The sequence below is a fragment of the Symphalangus syndactylus genome, chromosome 4, assembly GCF_028878055.3.
Source record: "Symphalangus syndactylus isolate Jambi chromosome 4, NHGRI_mSymSyn1-v2.1_pri, whole genome shotgun sequence".
Taxonomy (NCBI): domain Eukaryota; kingdom Metazoa; phylum Chordata; class Mammalia; order Primates; family Hylobatidae; genus Symphalangus; species Symphalangus syndactylus.
In genome coordinates, this window is record NC_072426.2 from 96,714,315 (window position 1) to 96,741,009 (window position 26,695).

Genomic DNA, 26,695 nt, shown 5'->3' on the forward strand with positions numbered 1-26,695 from the left:
CTCTCTCAATTCTGAAATGGTGATAGGGGAGAAGCCATTTCTCTTTATACCCACTGAACCAACAAAGCTCGGCGCTAAAATATTTTTCTTCCGTTGTAACTGAAACTGCTGTTGGCTTCCGTCCCAAAAACCAGAAAGACAATTATACTTAACTGTTTAGAGATTTATAAATACCACACTGGAGTAGCCTCTAGGTAGTAACTTTAGATACCCAGCCCAATAATTTTCTTTTATTGGTTTGTGATTTAGATCTTATTTTGAGTCCTCTATAATAGGAGTAGTACATTTCATTAAAAGAGCTTACTAAACAATAAAGAAAATCTGGCTTAGGGCTCTGAGCAGGTCTCAAGTACAGAAAGGGGCCTGCCCTGTTACATTTCTTCCGTGGACGTCACAGGATGAATCTCATCACAAGAATCTCAGGTGCAGATGTATTTCAGCAAAGCAGCAATTGCAGCTGTTTTCTAAATGACTTCAACTTAGGAGAATTTTTCCTATGTAGCCTATTTCATCACATGAGAGATCCTCTTTAACCCTGCCATTTACTATTCTGGTAATGTATTCCTAGCAAGAGAAACAAGGAAAAACAACAGCAGCAGCTATAATAAGAGACTGAGAAACTTGGACTACTTTTTGAACTCATGGAGGGTTTTTATGCCCTCCATACGTGAAAGACTTTATTGGAGAGTGGATGTGCAGAAGAAAAAGTAAAAACAGACAGAATCATCTTTTCCTTCCAAATGCATGCAGAGCAGATTCACATCCCCACTCAGGCTGTGCCCAGCTGTCGTGAAGGGAAATCTTAGCTTCAGAGACAGAAAGCAGATGTGAGGTGGTCTTGGGGTTGGACTGAACTCATGGATTTAGCATCTGGCTCTCACGTGCCAGTTTACTCCTCAAAATTTGTGTGCCTCTTTTAAAAAAAATGTAATTTTTTTTTCAGGTGAGCCATACACCAGGCACGTTCCTATGTAATATCTTATTTAATCTCCCTGACAACCTGCTGAGGGAGAGTTACCACCTTCATTTTACAGATGAGAAAACAGAGACTCAGGGGAATTAGGCACTTTTCCCATAGCCTTATTGCTAGTCAAGGGCACGTGGAGTTGATCTCCAAACATCTGATTTCAAAGTCTATGCTTTTCTCAGCACATCAGCCTGTCTCATAAAAGGCAAGTGTTGTCCTGATGAGAATGGGCCTGAAGCTATCCATGTACTTTCAAGGGTCACGGGGGCACCCCCAGGACAAACACTCAAGGGGATGAAAGTGCTCAAGGTGTGCCAGCCTCACTTCTAAGCTGGTCCTTGCACCCAAGGGGCTGAAGTTTGTTTTCAATGGTTCTTGTCTCCGTGAATCCCCATTTTTTGAGCCCCTTGACCCTAGCTGTTCCAACAATGAGAGATACTAGGATTCTGTTGGCTTCAGTCTTTCTTGCTACTACCACTGGACAAATGAGTAAATCTGGGGGCAATGTGAAGCACTGTGCTTAGCCTGTCTCTGTGAGCAGTATGACTGTTGGAGTCTTTCTCTTCTGTTTTTCTTGGGAATATAGATTGGACTTTGAAGCTGTAAGGAAGAGGGTGGAATACTTGAGACCTAGCTGTTACTTTCTTTGTGAAGACACTTAAATAACATTTTTAGGGTTTATTTACTCCTTCCATGCTCAAGCGGAAGTTTCTATGACAGGCAGCAGATGAGAATGAAGAGACCACTGTAGTGCCCAAAGCCTAGGCTCAGAAAATGGTCCAGAGAAATTGTCTTATAGAGGGGAAACCACAGCTGTAGAATCAGAGAAAAGTAAAGGAAGTCTTGTAATCCCATGGACCCTCTAAGACACCTCATGAAATTCTGGATGAGGATAGGTCAACTACCCTATCCTGAGTGTCAGTTTGGTTTGCATCCTATGCCTGAGGTTAGTGCCCCTGTTCTCTCCATAGTCTATGCTGTCATAGAAGTAATGGGATCTATAGGCAAAAGGGACAGAAACATAAAATAGGTTGTATGGAACAACTTTGACACACATACTTAACGATACAGGGCTTGGAACATTCCAGTGTATTCCTTGTTCAGAGTGTGAGCCATTTCATTCGATACACCTGCTGTGAAGATAGCACACATGCCTCAAGCTGGCAGATAAATCTAGCCAGCTATTCAGTGCATTTTTGTCTTCACCTATTCTCTTATAGGCAAAAACTCATGTGCAGTCTTTAAAACTTTACTTCTTTTCTTAAAAGCGACAAGAGCGAAATTCTATCTCAAGAAAAAAATAAAGAAATAAACGGCCCTGAGGCCAGATGCAGTGGCTTATGCCTGTAATCCCAGCACATTGGGAGGCCGAAGCAGGTGGATCACTTGAGGTTGGGAGTTCGAGACCAGCCTGGCTAACATGGTGAAACCCCATCTCTATTAAAGTACAAAAATAAGCCTGGTGTGGTGGCTCACATCTGTAGACCCAGCTACTCCAGAAGCTGAGGCAGGAGAATCACATGAACCCAAGAGGTGGAGGTTGCAGTGAGCCGAGATTGCACCATTGCCCTCCAGCCTGGGTGACAGAGTGAGACTCCATCTCAAAAACAAAACCAAAAACAAACAAGCAAAAAAAAAAAAAAAAAAAGAAAAAAAAAGTGGCACTGCAAAGAAGCCAACTGATTTATAAATGACTTTAGTTCTGGATTTATTGAACATTTAAGGATATGGCTAGTCCTTAAATGCTTCAATTATACTTCATGGAATGGTCTGGAGGAAAATAATTTTCTGAATTCTAGAAAAGCAGGATAGTCCTTGAGCATCTTGTTACAGATCTCCAGGAGAGATGTTCTACCAGATGTTTTCAGTGTCCCATACATGCTACCACGCAATGTGTTATGAGAAGGCAGAGGTGGCTTTGGGCTGTGGTAGTCGGGAAAGACTCCAGAGTAAAGGGACCAGAATTTGAAAATAAGTGTGATTAACATAAATAAAAGTGCCGACAGGCATGTGGAAAGGGCTGAAGCTGAGTAATAGAAGGCACAGAAACAGGAAAGGCCAAGTGTATTTCACAGAGGGTCACCTGGCCATTTGTGTACTAATGGTATAACCGAGGTACTTAAAGGGCTCACTATGTCAAAGGAAATGCTTGTAGGTGGGTGCACTGTTAACCTGAGTAGATCCTCCAAAGAAGAGCCTGTTCTATTGTTTTGCTGAACTCTTCATGCTCACCAACTGCCAGAAATCTTTTTAAATGCTTAGCACAGCACCTCACACCTAGTAGACACTTAGTAGAGGTTTGTGGAGGGGATGAATACATGAATAAATGATTTAATCCCGCTATCTGTTGTTTGCAGCCTGTTCCCTCTTGATGTGCCCTCAAATGAGATAAAGCAGCCAAATACCTTTATTAAAAACCTACCCTTTCTCTCCAGGCTTTAATCTCCCTTCATTTGACAACTGGGCACTGGACAAGGGTTACAGAGATCAAAGATGTTGCACTTGTGTGGAGGAGCCTTTATCAGATGGCCAGGTTGTCTCTAATATAAACTGTCCTATTCCCTTAACCTTTACTAATAGCTCCTGGCCCTCAACCTTTGACCGGCCTCGCTGAATGTACTATTACACAGTACCAACCCAGGGCCCAAGGCTGTAGGACTGAGACCTCCAAAGTTCAACAAAGGGCAGAAAATATCTCTGCTTTCTACTCCAGGGAGCTGTGAATGCTTCCTGAGAGCTTCCCTGGCCATGTAGAAATGAACATTCCTCTCAGCGGTAGACTGGAGCAGGAGGAACTTGGAAGATGGGTTTTGTTGCTCTAGTTCATGATGGTGAATCACAAACATGGCTGTCAGAGTAATGATGCAGTCATGGAGGGTTAAGGAACAGGTTTTAAATCCTGTTTCTGTCCATCATGTGCAATTTGACGTAATAAAGACTCCAGATTTCATTTTCTCATCTATATATCTATATATTAAATGACTCTACCCCACAACACCGAGGGATCAGTGTATGAATACAAAGACATAATGGCTGCAGAAAAGTTATTAAACATCAAAGCCTATAGAAATAGCACTTACAGTGAAGTTCAGTCATGGCACACATGGGGTCTGGAATGACAGCTTGGGTTTGAATCCCAGATCTGCCACTTACTAGGCCTGGGAAAATTACTTAACCTCTTTGTATCTCAGTTTTCTCACTAAGAATACTAAATGCACCTGGCATATCAAATGATTATGAGAATTCAGTGAGATACAGGACTTTCTATTGTCCATACAGTACCTTTAAGTAAGCCAGAAAAAGTCACTCTTTTCTCAAGACACCTTACTTTCATCTGCTGAAAAAATGGTGATAATCTACTAATATGTTCGAACAATACATTTTTCTGTCATCTGCTAGGAAAAAATATTGTCATAAATATGCAAATATACAATGCCCATTGATATGAGTGGTACCCACTTAGATTAGCTACTGTGTAGTGCCCAACCTTCACAACCATACATGGCAACCCTGAGTGAATGGCTGTTAAAGCACTTCCTACCTAGGATGGGAGAACTCAAGCAATGTTAGCTATTTTTGTTATTATTGTTACAATTTTACTATTTTATTTCATCCCCTCCTACTCCCAGATTAACAAATCATAAGTTAGGGTTATCCACTTGTACCTAGCAGCCAGAATTACTGTTGATCTGTTTGTCTGTAAATATGCATAGAAAATAGATGATGATAGAAACCAGCACACCTTTGGAAGGTGAGCAGACCAGGTAAGGTAGACTAACAAAAGCCTACAGAGGAGTTGAGGAAGAACTAGGGCAGATGAACAGCAAGCATGGGGCTCTTCGCCTCCATAGACAGGCTAGCATGGCGCCACGCAACGCAGCTGCTCTCTGAAGCAGAGGTTGGCACAGCTCGCTGACAGAAAACCTCATACACTTCCAACCTCTGGGATTTGGTTGTGGTAGGAGCCCTGATGTTGGTGAAGTGACACCCTTCCAGAGCAGGACCCATGCTACTCCACCTAGTCAACAGATGTCACTTGGCCTCCCTCCTTTGCCTCTTTTTTTTTTTTTCCTTAAAACAGTAATTTTGGGTCTCAGCCAGAAAACCTATAGCATGTTAGTTCTCAACTGGGAAAGGGGTCTTGTACCCCTTTAAATAGCTAATAATGAATCTTCTCTGTGACCCTCCTCCTACCTCCTCATAGACACATAAATTTTATATACAAATTTAAGAGGTTTGTCTACCCTAATGATTTTCTTTTTTTTTTTTTTTTTTTTTTTTTTTGAGACGGAGTCTCGCTCTGTCGCCCAGGCTGGAGTGCAGTGGCGCAATCTCGGCTCACTGCAAGCTCCGCCTCCCGGGTTCACGCCATTCTCCTGCCTCAGCCTCTCCGAGTAGCTGGGACTACAGGCGCCCGCCACCACGCCCGGCTAATTTTTTGTATTTTTAGTAGAGACGGGGTTTCACTGTGGTCTCGATCTCCTGACCTCGTGATCTGCCCGCCTCGGCCTCCCAAAGTGCTGGGATTACAAGCGTGAGCCACCGCGCCCGGCCTACCCTAATGATTTTCTTCCTCTCCAGGTTTATTGAGATACAACTGACAAATAAAAGTTGTATATATTTAAGGTTTGAAACATGATGATTTGATATACATATACATTGTGAAGTGATTACCAAAATCAAGTTAATAAACACATCCATCATCTCCCATAGTTACTATTGTGTGTGTGTGTGTGTGTGTGTGCCCGGGTGTGTGTCATGAGGACACTTACGATCTATTCTCTTTGCAAACTTCAAGTGTACTACACAACACTATCAACCATAGTCACCATACTTTACATCACAGCCCCAGAAGTTATTCATCTTATAATGGCAAGTTTGTATCCTTTGACCAACATCTCCCCATTCCCCCTGACCCTCACCACAGTCCCTGGCCACCACTGTTCTACTTTCTGCTTCTATGAGTTCAACTTTTTAGATTCCATGTATAAGTGAGATCATACAGTATTCGTCCTTCTATAACTGGCTTATTTCACTTAGCATGATGTTCTCCAGTTCATCTATGTTGTTGAATGACAGGATTTCTTTCTTTTATATGGCTGAATAATATTCCATTATATATATGTGCAGGTACATACACAACATAGACCATATTTTCTTTATCTACTCATCTGTCGATGGACACCAGTAGTTTCTATGTCTTGGCTATTGTGAATAGTACTCCAATAAACATGGAGGTGCAGATATCTCTTTGAGATACTGATTTCATTTCTGTTGGATATATACCCAGAAGTGGGATTGCTAAATCGTGTGGTGGTTCTATTTTTAATTTTTTATAGAAACTTCATACTGTCTTCTATAGGGCTGTACCAATTTACATTCCCACCAGCAGTGTACAAGGGTTCACTTTTCTCTCCACCCTCACCAACACTTGTTATCACTTGTCTTTTCAATAATAGCAATCTTAACAGGTATGAGGTGATATCTTATTGTGATTTGCATTTTTCTGATGTTTAGTGATATTGAGCACCTTTTCATATCTACTTGTTGGCCATTTGCATATCTTCTTTATAAAGAAGTCTATTAGGTTCCTTTGCCCATTTCTTAATCAGGTTATTTATTTTCTTGCTATTGAGTATATAAGTTATTTATATAGGTGGGATATTAACCCTTTATTGGATAGGTGGTTTTAAAATATTTTCTCCCGTTCAGTAGGTTGGCTTCTCACTTTGTTGATTGTTTTCCTTGCTGTGCAGATTTTTAGTTTGACGTAGTCCCACTTTTTTATTTTTGCTTTTGTTGCCTGCGCTTTTGGTGTCATATCCAAGAAATCATTGCCCAGACCAATGTCAAAGAGCTTTTCCCTTATTTTTTCTCCTAGGAGTTTTAGGGTTTCAGATTTTACATTCAAGTCTTTAATCCATTTGATTTTTGTATATGCTGTAAGAGAAGTGTTCAGATTTATTCTTTTGTATGTAAATATTGTTTTCTGAACATTATTCATTGAATAGACTGTCCTTTACCTATTGTGTGTTCTTGACATCCTTGCCAAAGATTAGTTGACCATAAGTGGGTGGATTTATTTCTGAACTAGCCCACTGTTTTTCAACCTTAGCTGCACATTGCACTCACCTGGGGAACTTTTAACATTCTTGAAATGCTCAGGCCATACTCCAGAGCAATTAAATTAGACACTGATGCAGGCAGGCGTTGGTGATTCCAACGTGCAGCCCAAGTTGAGAAACACCGGCCTAGCCCCTTACTTACTCAAGGAAACCATCTCTGATCCTTGTATCAGGGCAGCTGATTTACTAAAGCTTACATTTCCATAGAAATTTATCTTAGAAATTTATTTATAGAATAAATCATTCTCCTAGGCATGATTGCTGGGAGATTTGGAAAGCATATAATGGACATTGTGAAAATGCAAGATATATGAGAAATTCACAAACTTCCACATGGTTCCCAGCAGGGAGCTAGTGGGAGCTGGGAAAATAAACCAGGGGGTGTCCATTTGAGAGGTCAAGGCAGGTGGGCACAAACAATTCTTTGAATACCTAATCGGCATAGGAAATGGAAGAATTCTGAAAATCAATCAGGCCATGGGCCTAAAGGCAAGCAAGGAAGGTAAATAATAAGAACATCAGGGTTGAGGTTTCACACTTAATCTATAAAACTACTTTTAATAGGCTCCTAGGTGATTATAAATTCATGGTGGCTTTCTCTTTATTGGGATTATATGGGTCTATTCCATATTTCCAAAGGAAGCCCTTCCTATTATGCAGGTGTGTCTCCTTATTTATTTATTTGCATTTAAGATATTGAAACTTTTTTAAAAAAAAAACTCATTTCTGTGAGCATTAAGTATATGCCATTCAAGGAAGCAATTGTCTCTATGTTATGAAATATTAAATCAAAATGCTTCCTGTTCCCACATGTCCCAGAGATAAATACAGCAGTACTTTGAAGCCCCTCTTGGAGCTGTTTTGCCTGCAAATTTATTGTTTTGTCTCCATTTTCAGAAAGCCCTGTTTTCTATGAAGTATAGCACTCTAGGTAGTTTTTAAGGCGCAAACTCCTCTGGAGTTGCCTGTGTCGGCAACAACTCTTATGTAGATGGCACACGAGGGATGGCGCGTTGATCGGCTCCTTTAAGATGACAAATGGGCAGAGAGTGTTATTGTCTTTGATTGCATGCCTTACATCATCTGTATGTAGGAATAAGAGGGCCATACTTTATCTTTAGCCATTTTATAAATATTTAAGTCCTTATAGTTGCCTAAAGATATTAAAGCATATTTTACAGTAGTCGGAATATAAATATTATATATAGCACAAGATACCAAAGTAGTTTAATGAATTCATAATTTTCTGTTCACATTTATTGGAATGTGTTTTATGTTCCGAAAGTTCCATTTAAAGAATAGGATACCATTCTACTCCCTGACAACACACCAAGCATTGGCCAGTGTTGGGGGCGGGGTCTGAGTTCTAATGTGGGGAAGATTCTATTAGGAAGCAGGGAGGCAGGAAGTCTGTTCCCTGGAATATATTTCTTCTCTCTTTAGGTCTAAATATGTGTGTGTGTGTGCGTGTGTGTGTGTGTGTATTTTTCTGAATAAATTATTCTGATGCTTATTTAAGTCCTGTAGCATTTCAAAAAGAAACTTTTATAGCCCCTTTCTTCTATTTCAAGGAGATTAATTCAAATAACATAAGTAAGAGCAATAAAGATGAAGTTTGCAATTTTTCCGTCCTCCCATCTCCAACTCCCTTTTGTAAACAGGGATGCAGATTCTATTTGCCAGTATACAATGGTGATCCAGGGTCTTAATGTGGATAGTGACTTCCCAATGCATTTTGAATATTTCTCCTGAAATTAAAGAGTTCCAAGTTGTGTTTTCCTTTTCCTAAATGCAAAAAGATGACAGGGAGAATATTACTGCACCTCTTTTCAATTTTCCAGTGAAATATAAAGGCTTTCTTCTTTAATATTTCACAAAGTTCCTCCAGTTCCCAGTGGGAGTCTATGCTGGGTAATGTTTGCTAATTACCAACAACAAAACTAGACACACAACGTTGGTAAATTACCTGACCCTTTCCTTTTTAATGAGACAACAAGGATTTCGCGAAGTGATGTTGTTTCACTGGATAATGGTGTCAGCAATGTTGTAATTGTGGGTTGAGACACATTAGCTGAACAACCACATGTAGAAAGGGCTTTCTCTCGACAAGCCGTTTGGAGACTAGAACCATATTATCATTAAGCCTATGTCATTTGCATGCTGCTAATCACTTACTTTATTATCCTGCGTATCCATTGTCTTTAATTGCTCTTTAAATTAAAATTAAAAATAGTTTTGAAGCCCACAATGCCTGAGATAGCATCTTGATTATGAAGATAACTTCAAGAAAATGGAACAACTGGTTATATATTGCCTGGATTATGAGAGTCCCATCGTTATGTACTGCGCCTGCAGGCCTCAGGGGCCTAATTGTGGTGGTTTCTCTTCCTTTAGCCCATAGTGTTTGTTTAATAAATGGTTATTTATGGCCTTCTCAGCCATTAGAGCAACTTTGGAGAAAGTACATCCTTCTCCTTGGTTTGAGAAGTGAAGTTTCATCCTCTGGGCAAAGGTATAAAACTGAATCAAAAAAATCTGGATCTACACTAGAGCTTGTGAAGGAGTCTATAAGGAGATCCTCTGGATTCCCTTTACTAGCTTATTTTGTTGGAGATCACTTTTAAAATTTGGGGTCATGAAAGAGACATAAATCTCAAAGCTGAGAGGGTCTTAGAGTCATTCCTATTTTACAGATGAAGACACCAAGGGCCACAGCCATTGCCGCAACTGTGATCGCATAGCAGCAAATGAATGATTTGACTGTTAGCAAATGGAAAGGATGCAGGGCTCCTGGAGGAAGGATCATGCCTTAGGGGCTACTCCTGAGAGAGGATATGATGTTGTGCCTGGAGTAATGATGTGCAAGCTACACGGTTGTTGTGGTTTAATGTATTTGGTGTACGTCTCTTGTATGAAATTTTGATATGTTTGTTGATACAGACAATGTGATAGGATTCTGGAAGAGAGGGCTCCTATGTTCCACTTCCTTAAAATAACAACCCCATGAATGACTCCACAGACATTCCCGAAATTGAGTAGCTGAACACAGAATTATCATGGTTTCAATATTATGTGTGATGCACGGTAATCTAAAGGGATTTGGGACATTTCTACTACCTCATTTTACGGATGGGAGAACTGAGTTTGGATAAGACATTGAATCCTTCTGCATTCTCACAGAGAGGTAGGAGTTGACCTGGGACTAAAACCCATGTGTTTTGTTTTCTCTGTCGGCTTACAACCCTGTTGTTGATAAATAATAATAAGTTAGTACTGATGAAGTACATGCTCTGTGCCAGGTGCTGTTGTAAGCAGTTTCCCTGCATTATTATTATTAACTTACTCAATCTTCATGACATCTTCCTCTTCCATTTTGCAGATGAGGAAACTGAGACACAAAATTTAAATAAATTGCCCCAGATCACAAATTAGAAACAGAAAGAGGCAGGACCTAAACTCATTCAGTCTAGCCACAGTGTTCAAGTTCTAGACCACAAATGGTATGGCTTATTTCAGGTAGTGGTCAAAAGTTATTGACCACGCTGTGCAGAGAGATGCTCAGAGTCAAACCAGCATCAAACCCTCATCTAGTGAAGATTCGTATGTGTATGTATGTGGGAATGCCTGACCCCAAGATCCAAGGTCCCAGTTACGTATTCATCTGCCAGCATAAATATATATACAGGAAACACTTCAACACTTAAGAAAAAAAAATTCTTTCTTTTAAAGAACCATCAAATGTTTGGAACCTTAGCGCTATCTTGGGCCAGGCGTCTTGTTTCTAGAACCATTCAGAGACAGCTGGCTGAAAGTTGTTGTTGATGTGATTCTGCTTTCCTGAATTTCATGGCAAGGCCTTGGATCACTTGGCAAACCCATCTTTTACAGCTACTTAATTTTCTGTGTGCTTAAGATATGGATGTTATACTTTGCTTGTGATTTTGGAGTTCTGGTTTCTGCTGCGCTGGCCATCGATTCATACTAAACCAAACAACTGGAGCCCATTTGGCATTTGGTGTTTTAAATGTAAAAGGACATTTGAACTACATGACAAATGCTGAAAAACAAAGCCCATAGCACCAAGAACATAAAGAAACTGTTTATAATGAAAAGGTGGTTACATTTTCAGTCAATCTATCATTTCAATGAGCTCTTCACATTTCTTTGATTAATGCTTGCAAAACGGGAGAAAAAAATGATGTAATGGAAACAAAATGGTATATAGTCTTGGCAGCATGAGGGGGGGTGTCTGTGTGTTTTATTAGTATCCCCTTGATATCATTGTCTTGTAATGTATATATCTGCCTTTTCCCTGGCATAGTAAGCCTCTAGTTTACTGGAACTGTGATCCATCATGAAAGAGGAGATCCCATGTTAGTGGCAAAACAGTCTTTGTCCTCTTGTGGTGGCAGCAAAGAGGAAGGGTCCCAGAACAGGAATTAAGAATAAATAAAAACAATAAAGAAAGGCTAGCATAAGCTGTGCCATATTGAAATTGGGGAGTCCAATGGGTATATGAAGATAAAACAGAGAGAATTAATGATGCTTAACAACATTTAAACATTAATATGTAGTAATTTGTATGTATTTAGTAATAATTCATACATTTTAAAATAACAAATAAAGGGGATGGAAAAAAAGGCAGAGGAAAACATCTTCATAAAGTAACTAAATGTGAGAAGTTATTCAAGGCAGACTTCCTGGAAGAGGTAAAGAAACGACAGGAGCTGGGTTGGGGGGGAAGAAGGGGAACAGCGTTTCTGAAGTGGGTAAGGCTGGTGGGGGCAGGGATGGGCATCAGCAGGTGCCACTTTCCCTCTGTGTTGGAAACCAGCTCTGACTGCTCCTGTGTGCAATTCCCCTGTGTGCATGGGGCATTGTGGGTTTCTTGGGCTCTTCACTGCCCATGTGTGCTTTATGTAAATGGCCTCTGCTCTGAGATTGAGTAGCTCTTACAAGATGGTGGGAGGCTGAAATAACAGAGAACTAGGAAGCCTGAAAACTCTCTCTGGGCCCTGTTCTTTTAAAGCCCCTTTGCTTTGTAACCTTGGCCTGATCACTTCCATCTCAGAACTTCAGTCTCCTTAACTGCCAAATCAAGTGGATGTTCAAAGACCTGTCAGACCCTTACAGATGAACCAGCTGTGTCCATCCATCATGTTCACCAGCTGCTCTCAACCCATAGAGATCATGTGAGGTTTCGAGATTTCAGGGTCTTTAACATCAATTTATAATTTTTAAATTTTTTTCATTACATAAATAAAATGTGTTTATTTTAGAAAATTTAGCAATTATAGAAACCAAAAAGAAAATGCACGTTCCCTGTAATTTTACTGCTCAGACATAAGAAAGTTGACATATTAGTCTTATTTCCATAGATATAAATACTTTTACCCTCAAAAAATGTATCGTACATGTTAGTATGTTACCTGTGGTTTTTCACAAAAATTTTATCATGACCGTTTTTCTGTCATTAAATGTTTTTCTGCATTATTGTTAGTGGATGCATACTTAACCAATTTCCCTAAAATTGGACATTCATGTTGTTTTCAATGGAATATTGTTACTTAATACCTGTGAATGAAGACCCTGGCAGCCAAATTTTTAATATAAGGAAATTATGGCTGTACGCATATTTTTAGAAGTACAATTGCTTAGGCCAAAGCGGAGGTAAAATTATAAGTAATTTGATCCATACTGACCAAGCAAGTATGTCTTATTTTATTTTATTTTTTGAGACAGGGTCTCACCCTTTCACCCAGGCTGGAGTACAATGGCACGATCTTGGCTCACTGCAACCTCTGCCTCCCTGGCTCAAGCAATCCTCCCATGTCAGCCTCCCAAGTAGCTGGGAATACAGGCACACTCTACCACGCCCAGCTAATTTTTGTATTTTTTTTGTTTTAGTAGAGACAAGGTTTCACCACGTTGCTCAGGCTTGTCTTGAACTCCTGAGCTCAAGCAATCCACTCACGTTGGCCCCCAAAGTGCTGGGATTACAAGCATTAGCCACTGCATCTGGCCTTATTTTTAAATTGTAAGCTGAATTAGAATAAGGTAAAACTGAGAAATTGAGATGTTGTGGAAAAAGCAATGATACTATGAGCTCTTGGGTAAACGGAGACATTAGACCAGGTGAATATTAGGTTTCTCTCCAAATCTGTAGTTTTAGGTGTGTTTGAGTTGTTGCTAGCTTTGTCTTTTTCTTCCTTCCTCCCCTTAACCAACCCTTCTGAGAAACATCTTACACAGTAAGCTCTTTAAGCTAATTCTTTTTTTTTTTTTTTGAGACAGAGTCTTGCTCTGTTGCCCAGGTTGGAGTGCAGTGGTGCAATCTCGGCTCACTGCAAGCTCCGCATCTGGGGTTCAGGCCATTCTCCTGCCTCAGCCTCCCGAATAGCTGGGACTACATCTTTAAGCTAATTCTAAGGAAAGAGACTGTCTGCCTGGAGAGACAAGTCTTGTAAATATATTTGTTTCGTGTGTGAGACTTGTCTGAGAGCTGAATATATTTTACAAAGCTTATTGGGCAAATAACTATAGAGAAGTTTTGTTTGTTTGGTTGGTTTAATTTGCTCTGGTTTGGGTTGGACCCAAAATGTAATGGGGGACATTTTGGCGCAAGTGATATCCAATGCAAAAAGGCTTAAGTAAAAACAGAGACATATAACTGGGATGTCTCTGGTTTTAGGCACATTTGGGTGCAGGAACTTGAACAATGACAGAGCTCTATCTCATTCTCTCCACCTCTTGGTTCATTTGCCCTATTTTCATTCACCCCATGGTGGGCTAACTGCTTGCCAGTAGCCCCACACCTGCAGGCTCCTGACTTTGCAACCACAGCACCTTTACCATCTTTTACATAATGTCCTGGGGAGAACATGGACAGGCCCTAGATTGAGGGGGACAGACTTATCTCTAAACCGATGATGTGGCCAGGATTATGCATGACCATCAGCGGCCCTGTGAAGTCAGGATGCCTGGCTTCACATTGCCACTCCTGTTTCCAGGGTAGGGGCGGAGTTTCTTCCCTGCACCCCCAACAAACACTGTGGAATGGGTTTCTTATGCATAGAAGGAGTTAAAAAGGAACAGAAAACAGCAGATATCAACTATCCTGGTTCTGCTGCTAACTGATTCTGTGACCTTGGATATAATAACTTCTTCACTCTAAGCCTCAGTTTCTTCATCTGAAGAATGGAGGAATTGATTAGAGGATTTTGAAAGCTCTCGTATCTCTAGCATAGACTGATTGCTGAAGAGGCAAAAGACATCTTATGGTGTGGCTCAGGATTCACAGAATTATCTGTTTATACAGTTTCCAAGCACTGTCATTAGGCTTTGTGCAGGGGAGTCACAAATTGGCAGGGGCATTTCCCCACTTCCCTCCTTGACACTGACCTCCAGCACCTTGTTGGGGGCTACCTCTACCCTGTTGGGGTAGCCTTTAGGGAGTTTCAGGAGACGCTGCTGCCTTGGTAAATAATCTTTTTTTTTATCGAGTAAACATGGTCATCTGCCTGGCCTTCCTGACTCTGGATTCTAGCTTCATAGGAAGCCACTGAAAACCACTGTGAAAAAATATTACAAGGTTAAACTGAGGTTTTTCCTTTGGCTGGATTTTTCTTGCAGTCATTTCCAAAAATCTATTTCCCAAATCAACCCGGTGTGCGTGGATTTTCTTCCCCTACAAGTTAGAAAGCAATTGTGCTTCTATACATGGAATTTTCTTTACTTCAGCTGCTGAAGCATTTGTTGGAATATATACTGCAAAAATGACTGCTGTGGCTATTACCGTAGTTGCTCAGGGGAGCTATTCAGATGCCTCATTTATTGGAGCTTAATAGATTAAAAGTCCAAATTGAGTCTCATGATATAAGCCTAATCAAGTTCTAATCTGCATAATTTTCCCATAAGCAGCAATGGGAAATTTGGATAATTTATGTTTCAGCAGTTGCCAATCATGTGTTAAATAGCATTGTTGCATTTACTTATCAAAATATTTTTATTGATCTGCACTTCATCTGACATTTGCCTTTGAGATTTTTTTTCCCTGGCATTAACAGGAAATTTAATTCATCTCATAGATGATGTAATATGAGATGTTTCTCTTGATTTTAACATGTCTTTATAGATCATTTTTAAAGGTGATCTTTCCCTTTTACAACTTCATATTGAATACCTGTCTCAGCAAACCTAGATGACTCGGCCTAATTTATTTCCCTAGTTTAAAGTAGCATATGGATTTCTAACCATCATTTATATGCACACAATAAAAGATAATTTGGCCCACCATTTGAACCAATTCCTTTATGTTAAGTCTATGGGGGTGGGGGAAGCACTTACCTTCATTTCTCCATCTATTCTAGGGGAGATGATTGATAAGAATTTCCATCTCCCTCTCTCCCTGGAAAGGCTCGGGGATTTAACTAGGGAAGATTTAGAAAGTACTTTATGTTTCCCCCATGGAAAAGTACTGTAATAAAGCATTTATTATATGTACTGAGTTGTGCATGCTGCCATACCAAAGCAAGTTAAGCATAACTACAATGGGTCCCAGTTGTTATCTGCTATTGTTTAAAAGTGGAAACAATAAAAAGTAAGACTGGCTCAGGCCTCAGACTTGCCTGCCAGGGACACTACCTAGAAGGAGAAGGCTAGCACCCAAGTCAGGGATGCGGCACAGCCTGCAGGTGTCAGGAGTCTGAGGTCAGACTGCCTGGCTGCGGCTCCCAGAGACACTTACCAATTGGGTATGCTTGAGCCAGTTATGCCACTGCTCTGAATCTTATTTTCCTCTTCTACAAAACGCAAATATTAACAGTCCCTAAACACACAGGGACTGTTAAGAGAAATAACCAAGGTGGCCCATGAAAAAACCCTTAGCCCAGCCTGGCACATAAGAAGCAATATGACGTGGTGGCTTAGAGGAGACACTGGGACTTGTTTACCTGGGTTCCGCTCTGAGATCTGCTAATTCCTAGATGTATGTCCTGGGGCAAGTTGCTTACCTTCTCTGTGCTTCAGTTTCCTCCTCTGAAAAATAATAGTATATACATAGGATGGTTCTGAGAACCAAAGTTATTACATGAGCAAAATTTAGTACATAGTAAGCACTCAATAAATGTTGGCTATTTTTTTTTCTTTGGGTTCTATTTCAGCCTTCCTCTCTCTTCTTCATTCTCAATTATTAACCAGTTCAGATCTAGAGCATTCTTGCCTTTGCTTTGAGTCTCATAAAAACAATGCCGTTGAGCCTTTCTCATTTCTGATGCACTTGGGTTTACAGTGTCCTGGAACCCTTTTCCAGCCATTACTTGTGTATATCTTGTCTGAGCCATAGTCCTTCTTTCCTTATGATCACATAAGGAGTATTGTGTATACACACACACACACACACACAATGCTCACCTTCTCATTAGTATTCTAGGATTTTCTGTGTGTGAAAAATCATTTTTAAGAATCTACTAAATACTTTTTCAGTTCTTTATCCATAGGGAAGGGGAAGTGATCCACAAATACTTATTGTATACCTAATAAAATATTAATATTGGTAGCCAGCATTTTTGAGCACTTGCCTCATACCAGGTATTGTACTAAATGTTTTAAATACATTATTTTATTTTATCCTTACAATTGTCCTTTGTAGGAGGTATTTCTGGTTTATCGATGAAGAAGCAGACTTGGAGAGAGTCTGCACAGTGCTTATAGTGCCATGGCTTATAAGTAGAGGTGCCAGAATTTGAATCCAGGACACCTGACTTTACAGCCCATGCTGTTAACAATTTCATTCTATTTCTTTTCTATGTGCTGGGCATTTTGTAGATAACCTGGGAAGTTCAAAGAAATGAAAATCCAGTCTCTGACCTAAAGTTCTTATACAGTATGTAGAATGAGAATACCTGTCATAGGATAAAGTTGGTCAAGTACTTATGCCTCATGCTGAATGAATAAAATAGATAACAAAAGCCTGCCACACCGGCCACTGAAGATTGGAGTGGGGAGAAAACTTATAGTGTAAGGAGGTCAGGTGGTCTTTGGAAGTTATTTATTTTATTTTTATTGTTTCCATAAGTTATTGGGGTACAGGTGGTATTTGGTTGCATGAGTAAATTCTTTAGTGGTGATTTGTGAGATTTTGGTGCACCCTTCACCCAAGCATATACACTGCACCACGTTTGTATTCTTTTATCCTTTGTCTCCCTCCCACTCTTAACCCCTAAGTCCCTGAAGTCCATTGTATCATTCTTATGCCTTTGCATCTCCATAGCATGGCTCCCACATACCAGAGAGAACATATGATGTTTGGATTTCCATTCCTGAGTTACGTCACTTAGAATAATAGTCTCCAGTCTCATCCAGGTCACTGCAAATGCTGTTAATTAATTCCTTTGTATGGCTGTGTAGTATTCACTCATATATATATATGTATATATATACATATATATATGATGTGATATATATATACATATATATGATGTGATATATATACACATACATATATATGATGTGATATATATACACATGCATATATATATATATATATCACAGTTTCTTTATCCCCTCATTTATTAATGGGCATTTGGGTTGGTTCCACGATTTTGCAATTGTGAATTGTGCTACTATAAACATGTGTGTGCAAGTATCTTTTTCGAATAATGACTTCTTTACCTCTGGGTAGATACCCAGTGGTGGGATTGCTGGATAAAATGGTAGATCTACTTTTAGTTATTTGAGGAATCTCCACACTGTTTTCCATAGTGGCTGTAGTAGTTTACATTGCCGCCAGCAGTGTAGAGGTGTTCCCTGTTCACCGCATCCATGCCAATATCTACTGTTTCTTGATATTTTTATTATGGCCATTCTTGCAGGAATAAGATGGTATCACATTGTGTTTTGATTTGCATTTTCCTGATCATTAGTGATGTTATATGCAAATGGCCAACAAACATATGGAAGTCATTTTTAGCATAAAACTTGCCTCCCATGGCCATGATCAACAAAGTGCTATGGGGACATAGCTAAAGAATCAGGAGCCCATCTGGTGATAGCTTCGGCTGTGGATGATTTAAACTTCAGTCTTTTCCTGATTGAGGACTTCTCATTCCACGTCTCTAATGGTGATATTCTTAGTCATCTTTTCTGGCAAAATAAGTGGTTGTTTCTAAAATTAACTTCCCAAGTGTTAGTTTAACTAATGAAGGGAGTGTTTCCCAGTTTCACTGTTCTCTAGCTGTAGATCTCTGGAATATATTCCATGTGCCAGTGTTTTCACATGCAGAACTAGGGCATTGTTTAATGTAGAGAGACTTCAGGTGCTACCCATGATACAGCCATGGCTGCAAGCAATAATGGGAAGGGGAACAAGACGGTCAGAGACTGGGCCACAGTTTAGACTTGCCCCTTTATCAAATGCAGCTATGAGGAATGGGGTGGACACCATGCTATGGCATCAAAGGCCAGATTGCCTCATCCCTTTATGGAAGGTGCTTGAATTTCTCTTCTCTCCAAAGCCATTTAAGGAATCTGGGGCAGTCCTGCCATTTCTGACCATAATTTTCCCATATCAGAACCCGTAAGAAAGAAACAATGCTAATAAATTATGTTCACCTTTAACATAACTCTACACCAGGGAAAAAGAGGAAGCCAATTTCGCTTTTATTGTTGCCTTTTGCTTTTAAAAATGTGTGACTAGAAAAGTAGGGAAACAAAAAGAGGCATGAAGTTTTCTTGCCAATAAAAGCACACTTTTTTTGGGAGTCATGCATGGGGGAGAGTTGGGCCTTCAACAGAGAGATGTCTTTGGACACCCACCATAGTTTGTCAGTTGCAGATGCTAATGAAACCAGGCCTGGTGACTGAAGGGGAAAATGGAATATGAAAGCAAAATGAAAGAAGCCTATGAAGCAAGCATGTCATTTCTAAATGAAGGTTTCATGCAAAGGAATTGAGTCTTTTCACAGCTGAAAATGGAATCTTTAAATAAGATAAAATAAAAGGATGCCATGGCTTGTTGCGAGTTCTGTAATGAAATACAGTTTTCCTAATACCGTGTGACCTGCATTTCTCCCTGCTTTATGGGTGCTATTCCTTGACGTACAAACCCGTATTTTCTCAAGTCAGCATTTGATGATGGATGTCAAAATACAGGCCATGTATTATGCATATAGCATTACCGATTTAAGGTGTTTACTTGTCAAGTTGAAGAAATTCAAAAACGTCACATCCACTGAATCTGCACAGCTGTCACTTCCAGTTTTTCATGCTTTTGAATGAAACTTCTGATGAAAACAGTTTAGTTTTCCCTTTCACCATCCTAGAGGAAGAAAACAGCTAGCATTTAAAAATGCATGTTTTTGGTTATGTGGTTGGCTGAAAAACATATATTCCAAAGTTTGAAAAGATGGACGCTACAATGTCAATCAAAATGACTTACCCTTTTCATAGTATATTAATGTAAAGAATCAATTTAAGTGCAGTCAGGGAATGGATATGAAGTAAAACTTTGTTTTTCTTTTTGAAAGTATGGCACTCAGTGATAAGAAATGTATACACAGGAGAGCAGAAAGTAAGAAAACCCTTTTATATTTCTCTGGCATTTTATGCATTATGCACCTCCAAAACAACAGGCAATTATTGAGCTCCCGTATTTCATTCCTGACTCACACCTAGCCAAAATGCCAGACTCAACACAATCTTGTCACATTGCTGGAAAGTGAGTCAGGGATCTGGTCACATAATAATCTATTTGGAGTTTTGTCCTTGGAAATTTAGCAAGTGACTTTGTTCCTAAAAGTCCCTAATTCATTGATAAGCCCATGTAGCATTCCGCTGAGGGCAAAAATGAGAAACCGAAGTGAATGTGAATGCTTGCCTGTCATCTAAATGTAATTGCATTGGGTCTTGCCACTTGTGTGGAGCTGCCGTATGCTTCGTTAGAAAAATTAATTTTCACCAGATGAATGTAGGAGGTAAATAGGTTTCTAATACTGATATGTGTCCATGCAAAACCTTAATGAGGCAGCCATTCTGCCTAGCCAGGATATTTCTCACTCTCACTAAACTGAAAGTTACAGTTGTTCCAACCTCTTCCAGGTATGTACTTGGCTTGGAACTGAGACCCAAAGAAGCCCAAACTGCAAAATCAGAGACCAAGCAGGCTGCTTTCCAATTTTCCTGTGTCCACATATACCTTATGTGGTCTGTGTTGGGCACACTGGGAAGTTCAAGGGATCAGCCATAAGCAGGTGGCATATACATTAGTCAGGAGGATTTAGATGCAAGTAAACTCCTTCTCCATTTAGCTTAAACATAAAGAAAAAATGTGTACATCTTATTATATTGTGTGTATGTATATGTATAAATACATTTGTGTGTGTGTGTGTGTTTATGTGTATACAATCTCACGTAGGGAGAAATCCTGAGGTGGGATGGCTCCAGGCTGCCTGCCCCAGGAACTCCAGGACAGCTCTTCCTGTCATTCACTTGAGCCAATATCACTAAGTTAGTTATGCCCTCAGCTGGTGCCTCAGTTCCTGGCACTACAGGCACATAAAACAGTGCTTAGTAAATTAAAAGAGAATCTCTTCATATGTGTTTCTTTTTAAGAGCAAGGAAACACTTCCTGAAAGCCCCAGGAAGATTTCCTGACACCTCCCATTGGCCAGAACTCTGTGAAAACTGAGGCCTAAGTCACTCACCAGCAAGAAGATAAGCAATTGATTGGTTTACGGTAACAGGCCAGGTTAGGTTATGTTGTGGTAACAACAACAACAAACAAACAAACAAACAAATCTCAGCGGCTTAAAGCAACACAGCTTTATTCTTCATTCACTCAGAATGCTTTGTGGGTCTGGGTAACTGTCCAGGGCTGCTGTCTAGCCTTCATCTCCATAGTAACCTGTATCCTCACAGTTGCCATGGCCTGGGAAGAGAGAGATGGCTGTCCAATACCTGAACCAGCAGTGATATGCACTGCTCTGTTCACTTTTCATGGGCCAGAGCATTTCATGTGTCACATGGCCATACCTAACTTCAAGGGGGCACAGGGGATAATTCTCCTGTGTCCCTGGAAAGAGATGGGAGCCAAAATCTATGAGCAGAATAAATAATTGGTATGGAGTCTGGACTTTTTAGGGAACTATGAAGTGAGTTACGATTATTTATAATGGTTTCCTACCGTGTCCTTCTAAGGAATTAATCATCAGAGTTTATCCTGGGAATACTAATTGTTGACCTGTGAATAATGCATAAGCTACATTTTTGGGGTCGTGTGTATAGAGTGTACTCTGATTATTTCCAAATTTTCTACTTCTCTGATTTCTCTTCCTCCTCTGTTTCCTTCCCACTAGGGTTCACACCTCCAGGAATGGATAGATCCTCTCCAGATAACAGCCCAGTGCACGGGATGTTACGTCAACCATCCATCACAACTGGGGTCAACATCCCCATCATCACTGAACTAGGTAAGGGTCAATGTCAGCTTTGGGGGGAGTTTTTGTTCTCTCTTTCAAACCATACAGGATATGAGGAGGTTGGTTTGTTTCTTAGCCCTTTCAACTTTGTAGCTGCTATGGGGTTTGTTTTGAGGGGGCTGGGAGGAAGGTATGGGTAGAAATATGGCAGATTACCGGAAGGGAAAACTGATCTATCTTTCTTCTGAGATGAATAGACAGTTTCCTTCATGCTGGTCACTGTTTTCAAAGGAGCATGAGATGATGGATTTGCGATTGGGGCATTCAATTGGGAATGGAGAGGAAAGGAGGAAAGGCTTAGTTCATGGATTCTTTCTGGTGATTTTTACTCTAAGAACCTCTTATGAGCATTCTGATTGGACAGCTCCTAAAATCTGAGCCCTCCACTGATATACAAAGTCTCAGATCTAAGCCAAACCTATTTTAGGAACAAGGTAAAAGCCCTGGGCTAATGTGTAATAACTCTACATTTAATGTATCGTAGTTGAATATCTCAGCCAAAAGCCATTTTCAACAAATGCCATCCTGGCCCCCAAAATGATGGGGTTTTGAGGGCCATGTTGGTTGGACAATAGAATCTAACTTCTAACCTGGCCATGGCACTCCCTGTTACCATTAGTGGAGTGTGCAAAACTGTAGAGTGGCCTCTTCCCCCAAGACAAATGCAAACTACCTGTGGTCCGGGGTCCCTTTACTTGAGAATGTTTCCTCTGTTATTCCCTCACTGTCTTCTTTTTCTGTACTTTCCTCCACTCCCTTTCCCCAACCCTTAAATGCTGTATCCAATTAGCTAAACCGGGCAAGTTGCCTTTGGTATCAGTCAATCAGGAAAAAAACAGTGGGACGCACATTCTAATGATAACTGAACTGGGTAAGAAGCACTGTTTTCCTTCACATCAGTATTTCCTTTTGTTCTGTTGTTGGTGTTTCCAACTATCATCAGCTTGTTTTTATTTCACCGGCTGTAACAGAAAGGCTACCCCATGGCACTGCTTTGAATGTGCTTTATTTGTGGCTCTGGTTGGAATCAACTGTCTTGTTCTGGCCTTTCTTAATGATTTTTTCCCCACACAGCATCAGTAAACCTTTGATCACACTCATCTGACCTGGCAGTTGTTTCCAAAGCATCTTTGCTCTAATTCATTTTCTCTGGCCTGAGCCTTTTTTCCCCACTTTTTTTTTGTCACCCTGCTCTCCTGCCTTCTCCCTTCTACTCCTCTTCCAACACACTGTCAGTTTGAATGACATGTCTTTACAGCTCTCAGAGGAAGTCAAAGGAGAATATCAAAATTTTAAGATAAGAAACCTAAGATGGCGCCTTCCCTCCAGCTGTTTATTTTTCTTTATTCTGACTTTATTTGCCCTTTCCCCCCCCTCCCCCCCACCAGGGCATTTCTCAGAAGCCCTGGTTCTGAAACCATAAAAACACCCGGCCCCTAGGGAACCTTTTTTACTAAAGGCAGATTTCAAGAAGGGTGCAGAGGATAAGGTTAGCAGCCACCCAGATGCAACACTGCACTCTGGCCCCCAATCCCAGCCCAGAATCCTCTCTGGGAGATTCACAATGGACTCAGGTGGAAGATAAAGGCCTCCGGTCATGACTGCATTTGTTAGGTTCTTCCCCACTTCCCCGTGACTTGGTTAATAACCCCATGAAGGGCACCCATCAGCAGCAGGTCTCAGAACTGGGGATTGATCTTCTAAATAGAGACAGCAAAAGTGCTGCTCAGCAGAGGGGTGGATACAGAGGTGGGAGCACCTGCCTTCACATGACTCACAAATGAAATGAACACTCCATTTTCTTGGCCCAAAAATATATTTCAGAATAAGAGAGCAGGCTTTCAACACAGTAATCTTGCTTGTGAGGTGTCTAGAAACTAAGGAATAGATTGTCCACCACTCAGCAGTGCATTATTGTAGGTATAGCTATTTATCAGGACAAATTCACTCAGATCAGGGAGTATCACACTATTTTCTCTTTCCAGCTGTAGGAAGGGTATCTTTTTCATGTTTAGTGTAGTTGTTTAAAAGCCCTAGGTTTCTGGATTGCTCTCCTCAGAACTGGAGGGCCACAAAAGACCCAGGGCTCATGTGGTCCACCCCTCTGGTTGGAAAATTAATCCAAACATCTCCATCTCACAAACCTACAGCAACATTTCAGAATCCTCACTGCCAGGAATTTCATTTTCTAATTGGAATTCACATGCCGCTGACTAACTAGGATATCTTAATTTGTCATTAGTAGACGAGAAAAGGAAAAGCTTGGTGCCCCAAACCTAAGGCAACAATTCTGGTATTTGATTAGCATCATTGACTCTCCTGAAGCCTTTGTCCCACACCAGATTTCTTCCTTGTGTTCAGAGAATCTTTCAGGTGCTCACACCCCCCCTTGTCTTCTGCCTTGAAACCTATTTCTTTAGCTGCTATACTGCCCTCCTCAGACCACTTCACCTCCCACATCCCCCACAAATACTTCTTATTTATCTACGTGTTCTGAGATGTGTTCTGCATTATGCCAGGCCAGTATAATGAATTTTAAGAGACACAGAGGGCACCAAGGCCACACAAGCTTTCAAAGCTGTGTAGCACATTCCACTCTTCATCTACTTGGGGACTCTCAACTGACGTTAGCATGGCAAAGGCTCCTCAGAGTCTCACAAGAAAGGACTATGTTAAAGCTGTTTCGCCTGACTATTCCAATTGTATTTGACCACATATGCTTTGGGGTGATTATGTGGGTACCTCTTATCACCCACATAATTACTGTTCTGTGGAACAGGCCTTGAGTAGCACTGCTTGCTCTCCTTCTGAGACTCGGTATTTCAGAACGATATACAGGGTATTCACTGGACCCTGGCTAGTCTCTTGGAGTGCTTTTCCCATTGCCCCAGATGTCTAGCTCACTGACAATTTGGAGTCCCTTCCCCCTACTTGGAGTCACTTCACCTCCATATCTGGTACCAACCCTTCCCTGTCTTCCTGATAAGAGGTAACAGATGCTGTGCTTTTCGGAGCATTGCCACACACACCATTGGTGGCTATTACAAGTAACTAAAACCACATTCTTCCATATGTGGTCTCCAGTTTACATTTTATGATTCACAAATCAGAAAGACTAAATGGTGGCCTCCAACATCCCTTTGGACAAGTGAAGGGAGGTGATGAAAAGCTACCTCTTGAAAGACCCCTGGGCAAGACCTTCAGTGTTTCCAAGAGAGGCAGAGGGAAGCTGGGCATTTTCATGCTGTAATGGGTGGACAGGTATTTAATGTCGGAAGGGAGATCATGACAGCAGCTGGTATTTATCAAGTCATGGCATGATCCAGATGCTGGGCCAGGCTTACTGGGCACAATCCCATTCGTATGAGCCTCCTGACAGCCTCATGAGAGAGCTGCTATAACTCCTCAATTTTACAGAGACAGAAACTAAGGTGTAGAATGATGAAATGCTTTGCCCAAGGAAGTTGGCAGCACAGGCTGGACTGAAGCCCAGTTGTCAGAGCCTGGATTTTGGACTTAGACCACTAGCCTGCAATTCAATTGCTGCTGAAACAATGGGGACCCAAATGTGACCAATTTTGGAAGAACAGAGCAAAGATTTTCCCCATTAGAATCTTTCTCTAGGGAAACAAGATGGTGTCATTGAAAAATACTAATTCCATGCCTAGCCTTTCATGCTAGTATCATTTATTCTGCTTCATACAATAAACAAAAGTTGTTTTTTTTTTTAAAAAGAGTTATCAAGAAAGTTGCTTAAAAAATTAAAACAATAACTCTAGAAAAGAGAATTAGCTGTTGATACATTTAGAAAGGAATCAGGGAAAGGAAACCTCATCTGTTCTCTAAAATAATTATTTTAGAAATTGTGAGTGCCCCCTTCTTCCATCCCCTCACCGACTTTTCCCCTATTACTTGCTCTGCAAAACTGATAATTTCCAAAGCCAAGATAGGAATGGAAATTAATTTGTCATTTAATCTTTAATAAGTTAAAGACATCTGAGTGACACAACTAATCAGTCTGCACGTACTTGAAGGAGGAGTCCTTGAGGAATCCTCAGATGGAAATGAAATACAGCATCCAATGCTGCATCTGCTTGAATGCAAGCACATAAAAGATTGAGCTGTTTAGGAGGGGAAAGGGAGAACGTGGGCGTCCCCATGCAACTCAAAATTCAGAGCAAGTCCTTGTCAGCAAGCAGCAGGAGACAGACAGTCATCCGTCCCACCTGGAGTTTCCTGAGTATTAAACAGGGCTTATTGGGTGTGGACCTGGATTTAGGGCCTGGGACCCGGGGAACAACCCAGGCCAATCCCAGTGGGTAGGCTGCGGGTTATGCCTGCGGGTGAATTCCTTGCTATCTGCCTTTGCTGTGCTCCCCTTCCAGCGCTCTTTAATCCCAATAAGCTGCTTTCTTTTCATTGTGGCTAAAATGACTATCCCAGCATGGCTGCTCATCATTGAAATATGTCCATCTCTCAAAGGACTTGGTTACCAAAAAACACTGGGAAGTGTTTTTAGGTCATGATCCTAAAGCTATGCCAAAGGACTGGCAGCACAGTCTGTTGGTCCTCCAGCGGCCTGCCATGGAGCAAGCCTGCTTGAACTCATTGCTCTCCAGGTCTCAGACACTTAAACAGTGACACAGGAACAGTCCATTGAGTCCCACTGCCCCCCTTACCCGAAGATCCATCTACAGCTTATTCCATGCTTTTGTTTCCTTCTCAATGACTTCAGTGTTTCTAAACCAGTAGCCTGGTCTCCCTCTGGCTTCACTGCCTGTGTGTGGTCTTCAGAGCTAATTCTTATTTTATGCTTTTTCTAGTGAACGATACTAATGTTCAGTTTTTGGACCAAGACGATGATGATGACCCCGATACAGAACTGTACCTCACGCAGCCCTTTGCCTGCGGGACAGCGTTTGCCGTCAGTGTCCTGGACTCGCTCATGAGTGCGGTGAGTTATCCTGTTCCCTCCTCCTCACTCAAGGGTGGAGGATGTGCCAATAGAGCACCTCCAACCTTTGAGGCTCTGGGCTGCACTGGGGCCACAGTGGAGAGCAAGACTCCTAGAAGCTCACACCCTAGAAGGGGAGACCTACATTATAAAACCATCACACAAGTAAATGTTT

At 40.9% G+C, this 26,695-nt stretch overlaps 1 protein-coding gene across 45 annotated transcripts in view; it reads left to right on the plus strand.

Annotated features, from left to right (window-relative positions):
- KCNMA1 (potassium calcium-activated channel subfamily M alpha 1) overlaps positions 1 to 26,695 on the plus strand; it is a 779,318-nt gene that overhangs the window by 711,031 nt on the left and 41,592 nt on the right. For 34 of the 45 annotated variants that reach the window (XM_063637484.1, XM_055275604.2, XM_055275609.2 and 31 more), the window contains 2 exons: positions 21,444 to 21,557; positions 26,390 to 26,520. In XM_063637484.1, coding sequence (XP_063493554.1) covers positions 21,444 to 21,557; positions 26,390 to 26,520 — 245 coding nt within the window. Of the gene's footprint in view, positions 1 to 21,443; positions 21,558 to 22,356; positions 22,438 to 26,389; positions 26,521 to 26,695 lie in introns of all 45 variants that reach the window. The other 11 variants (XM_055275615.2, XM_055275594.2, XM_055275597.2 and 8 more) reach the window with 1 other exon arrangement.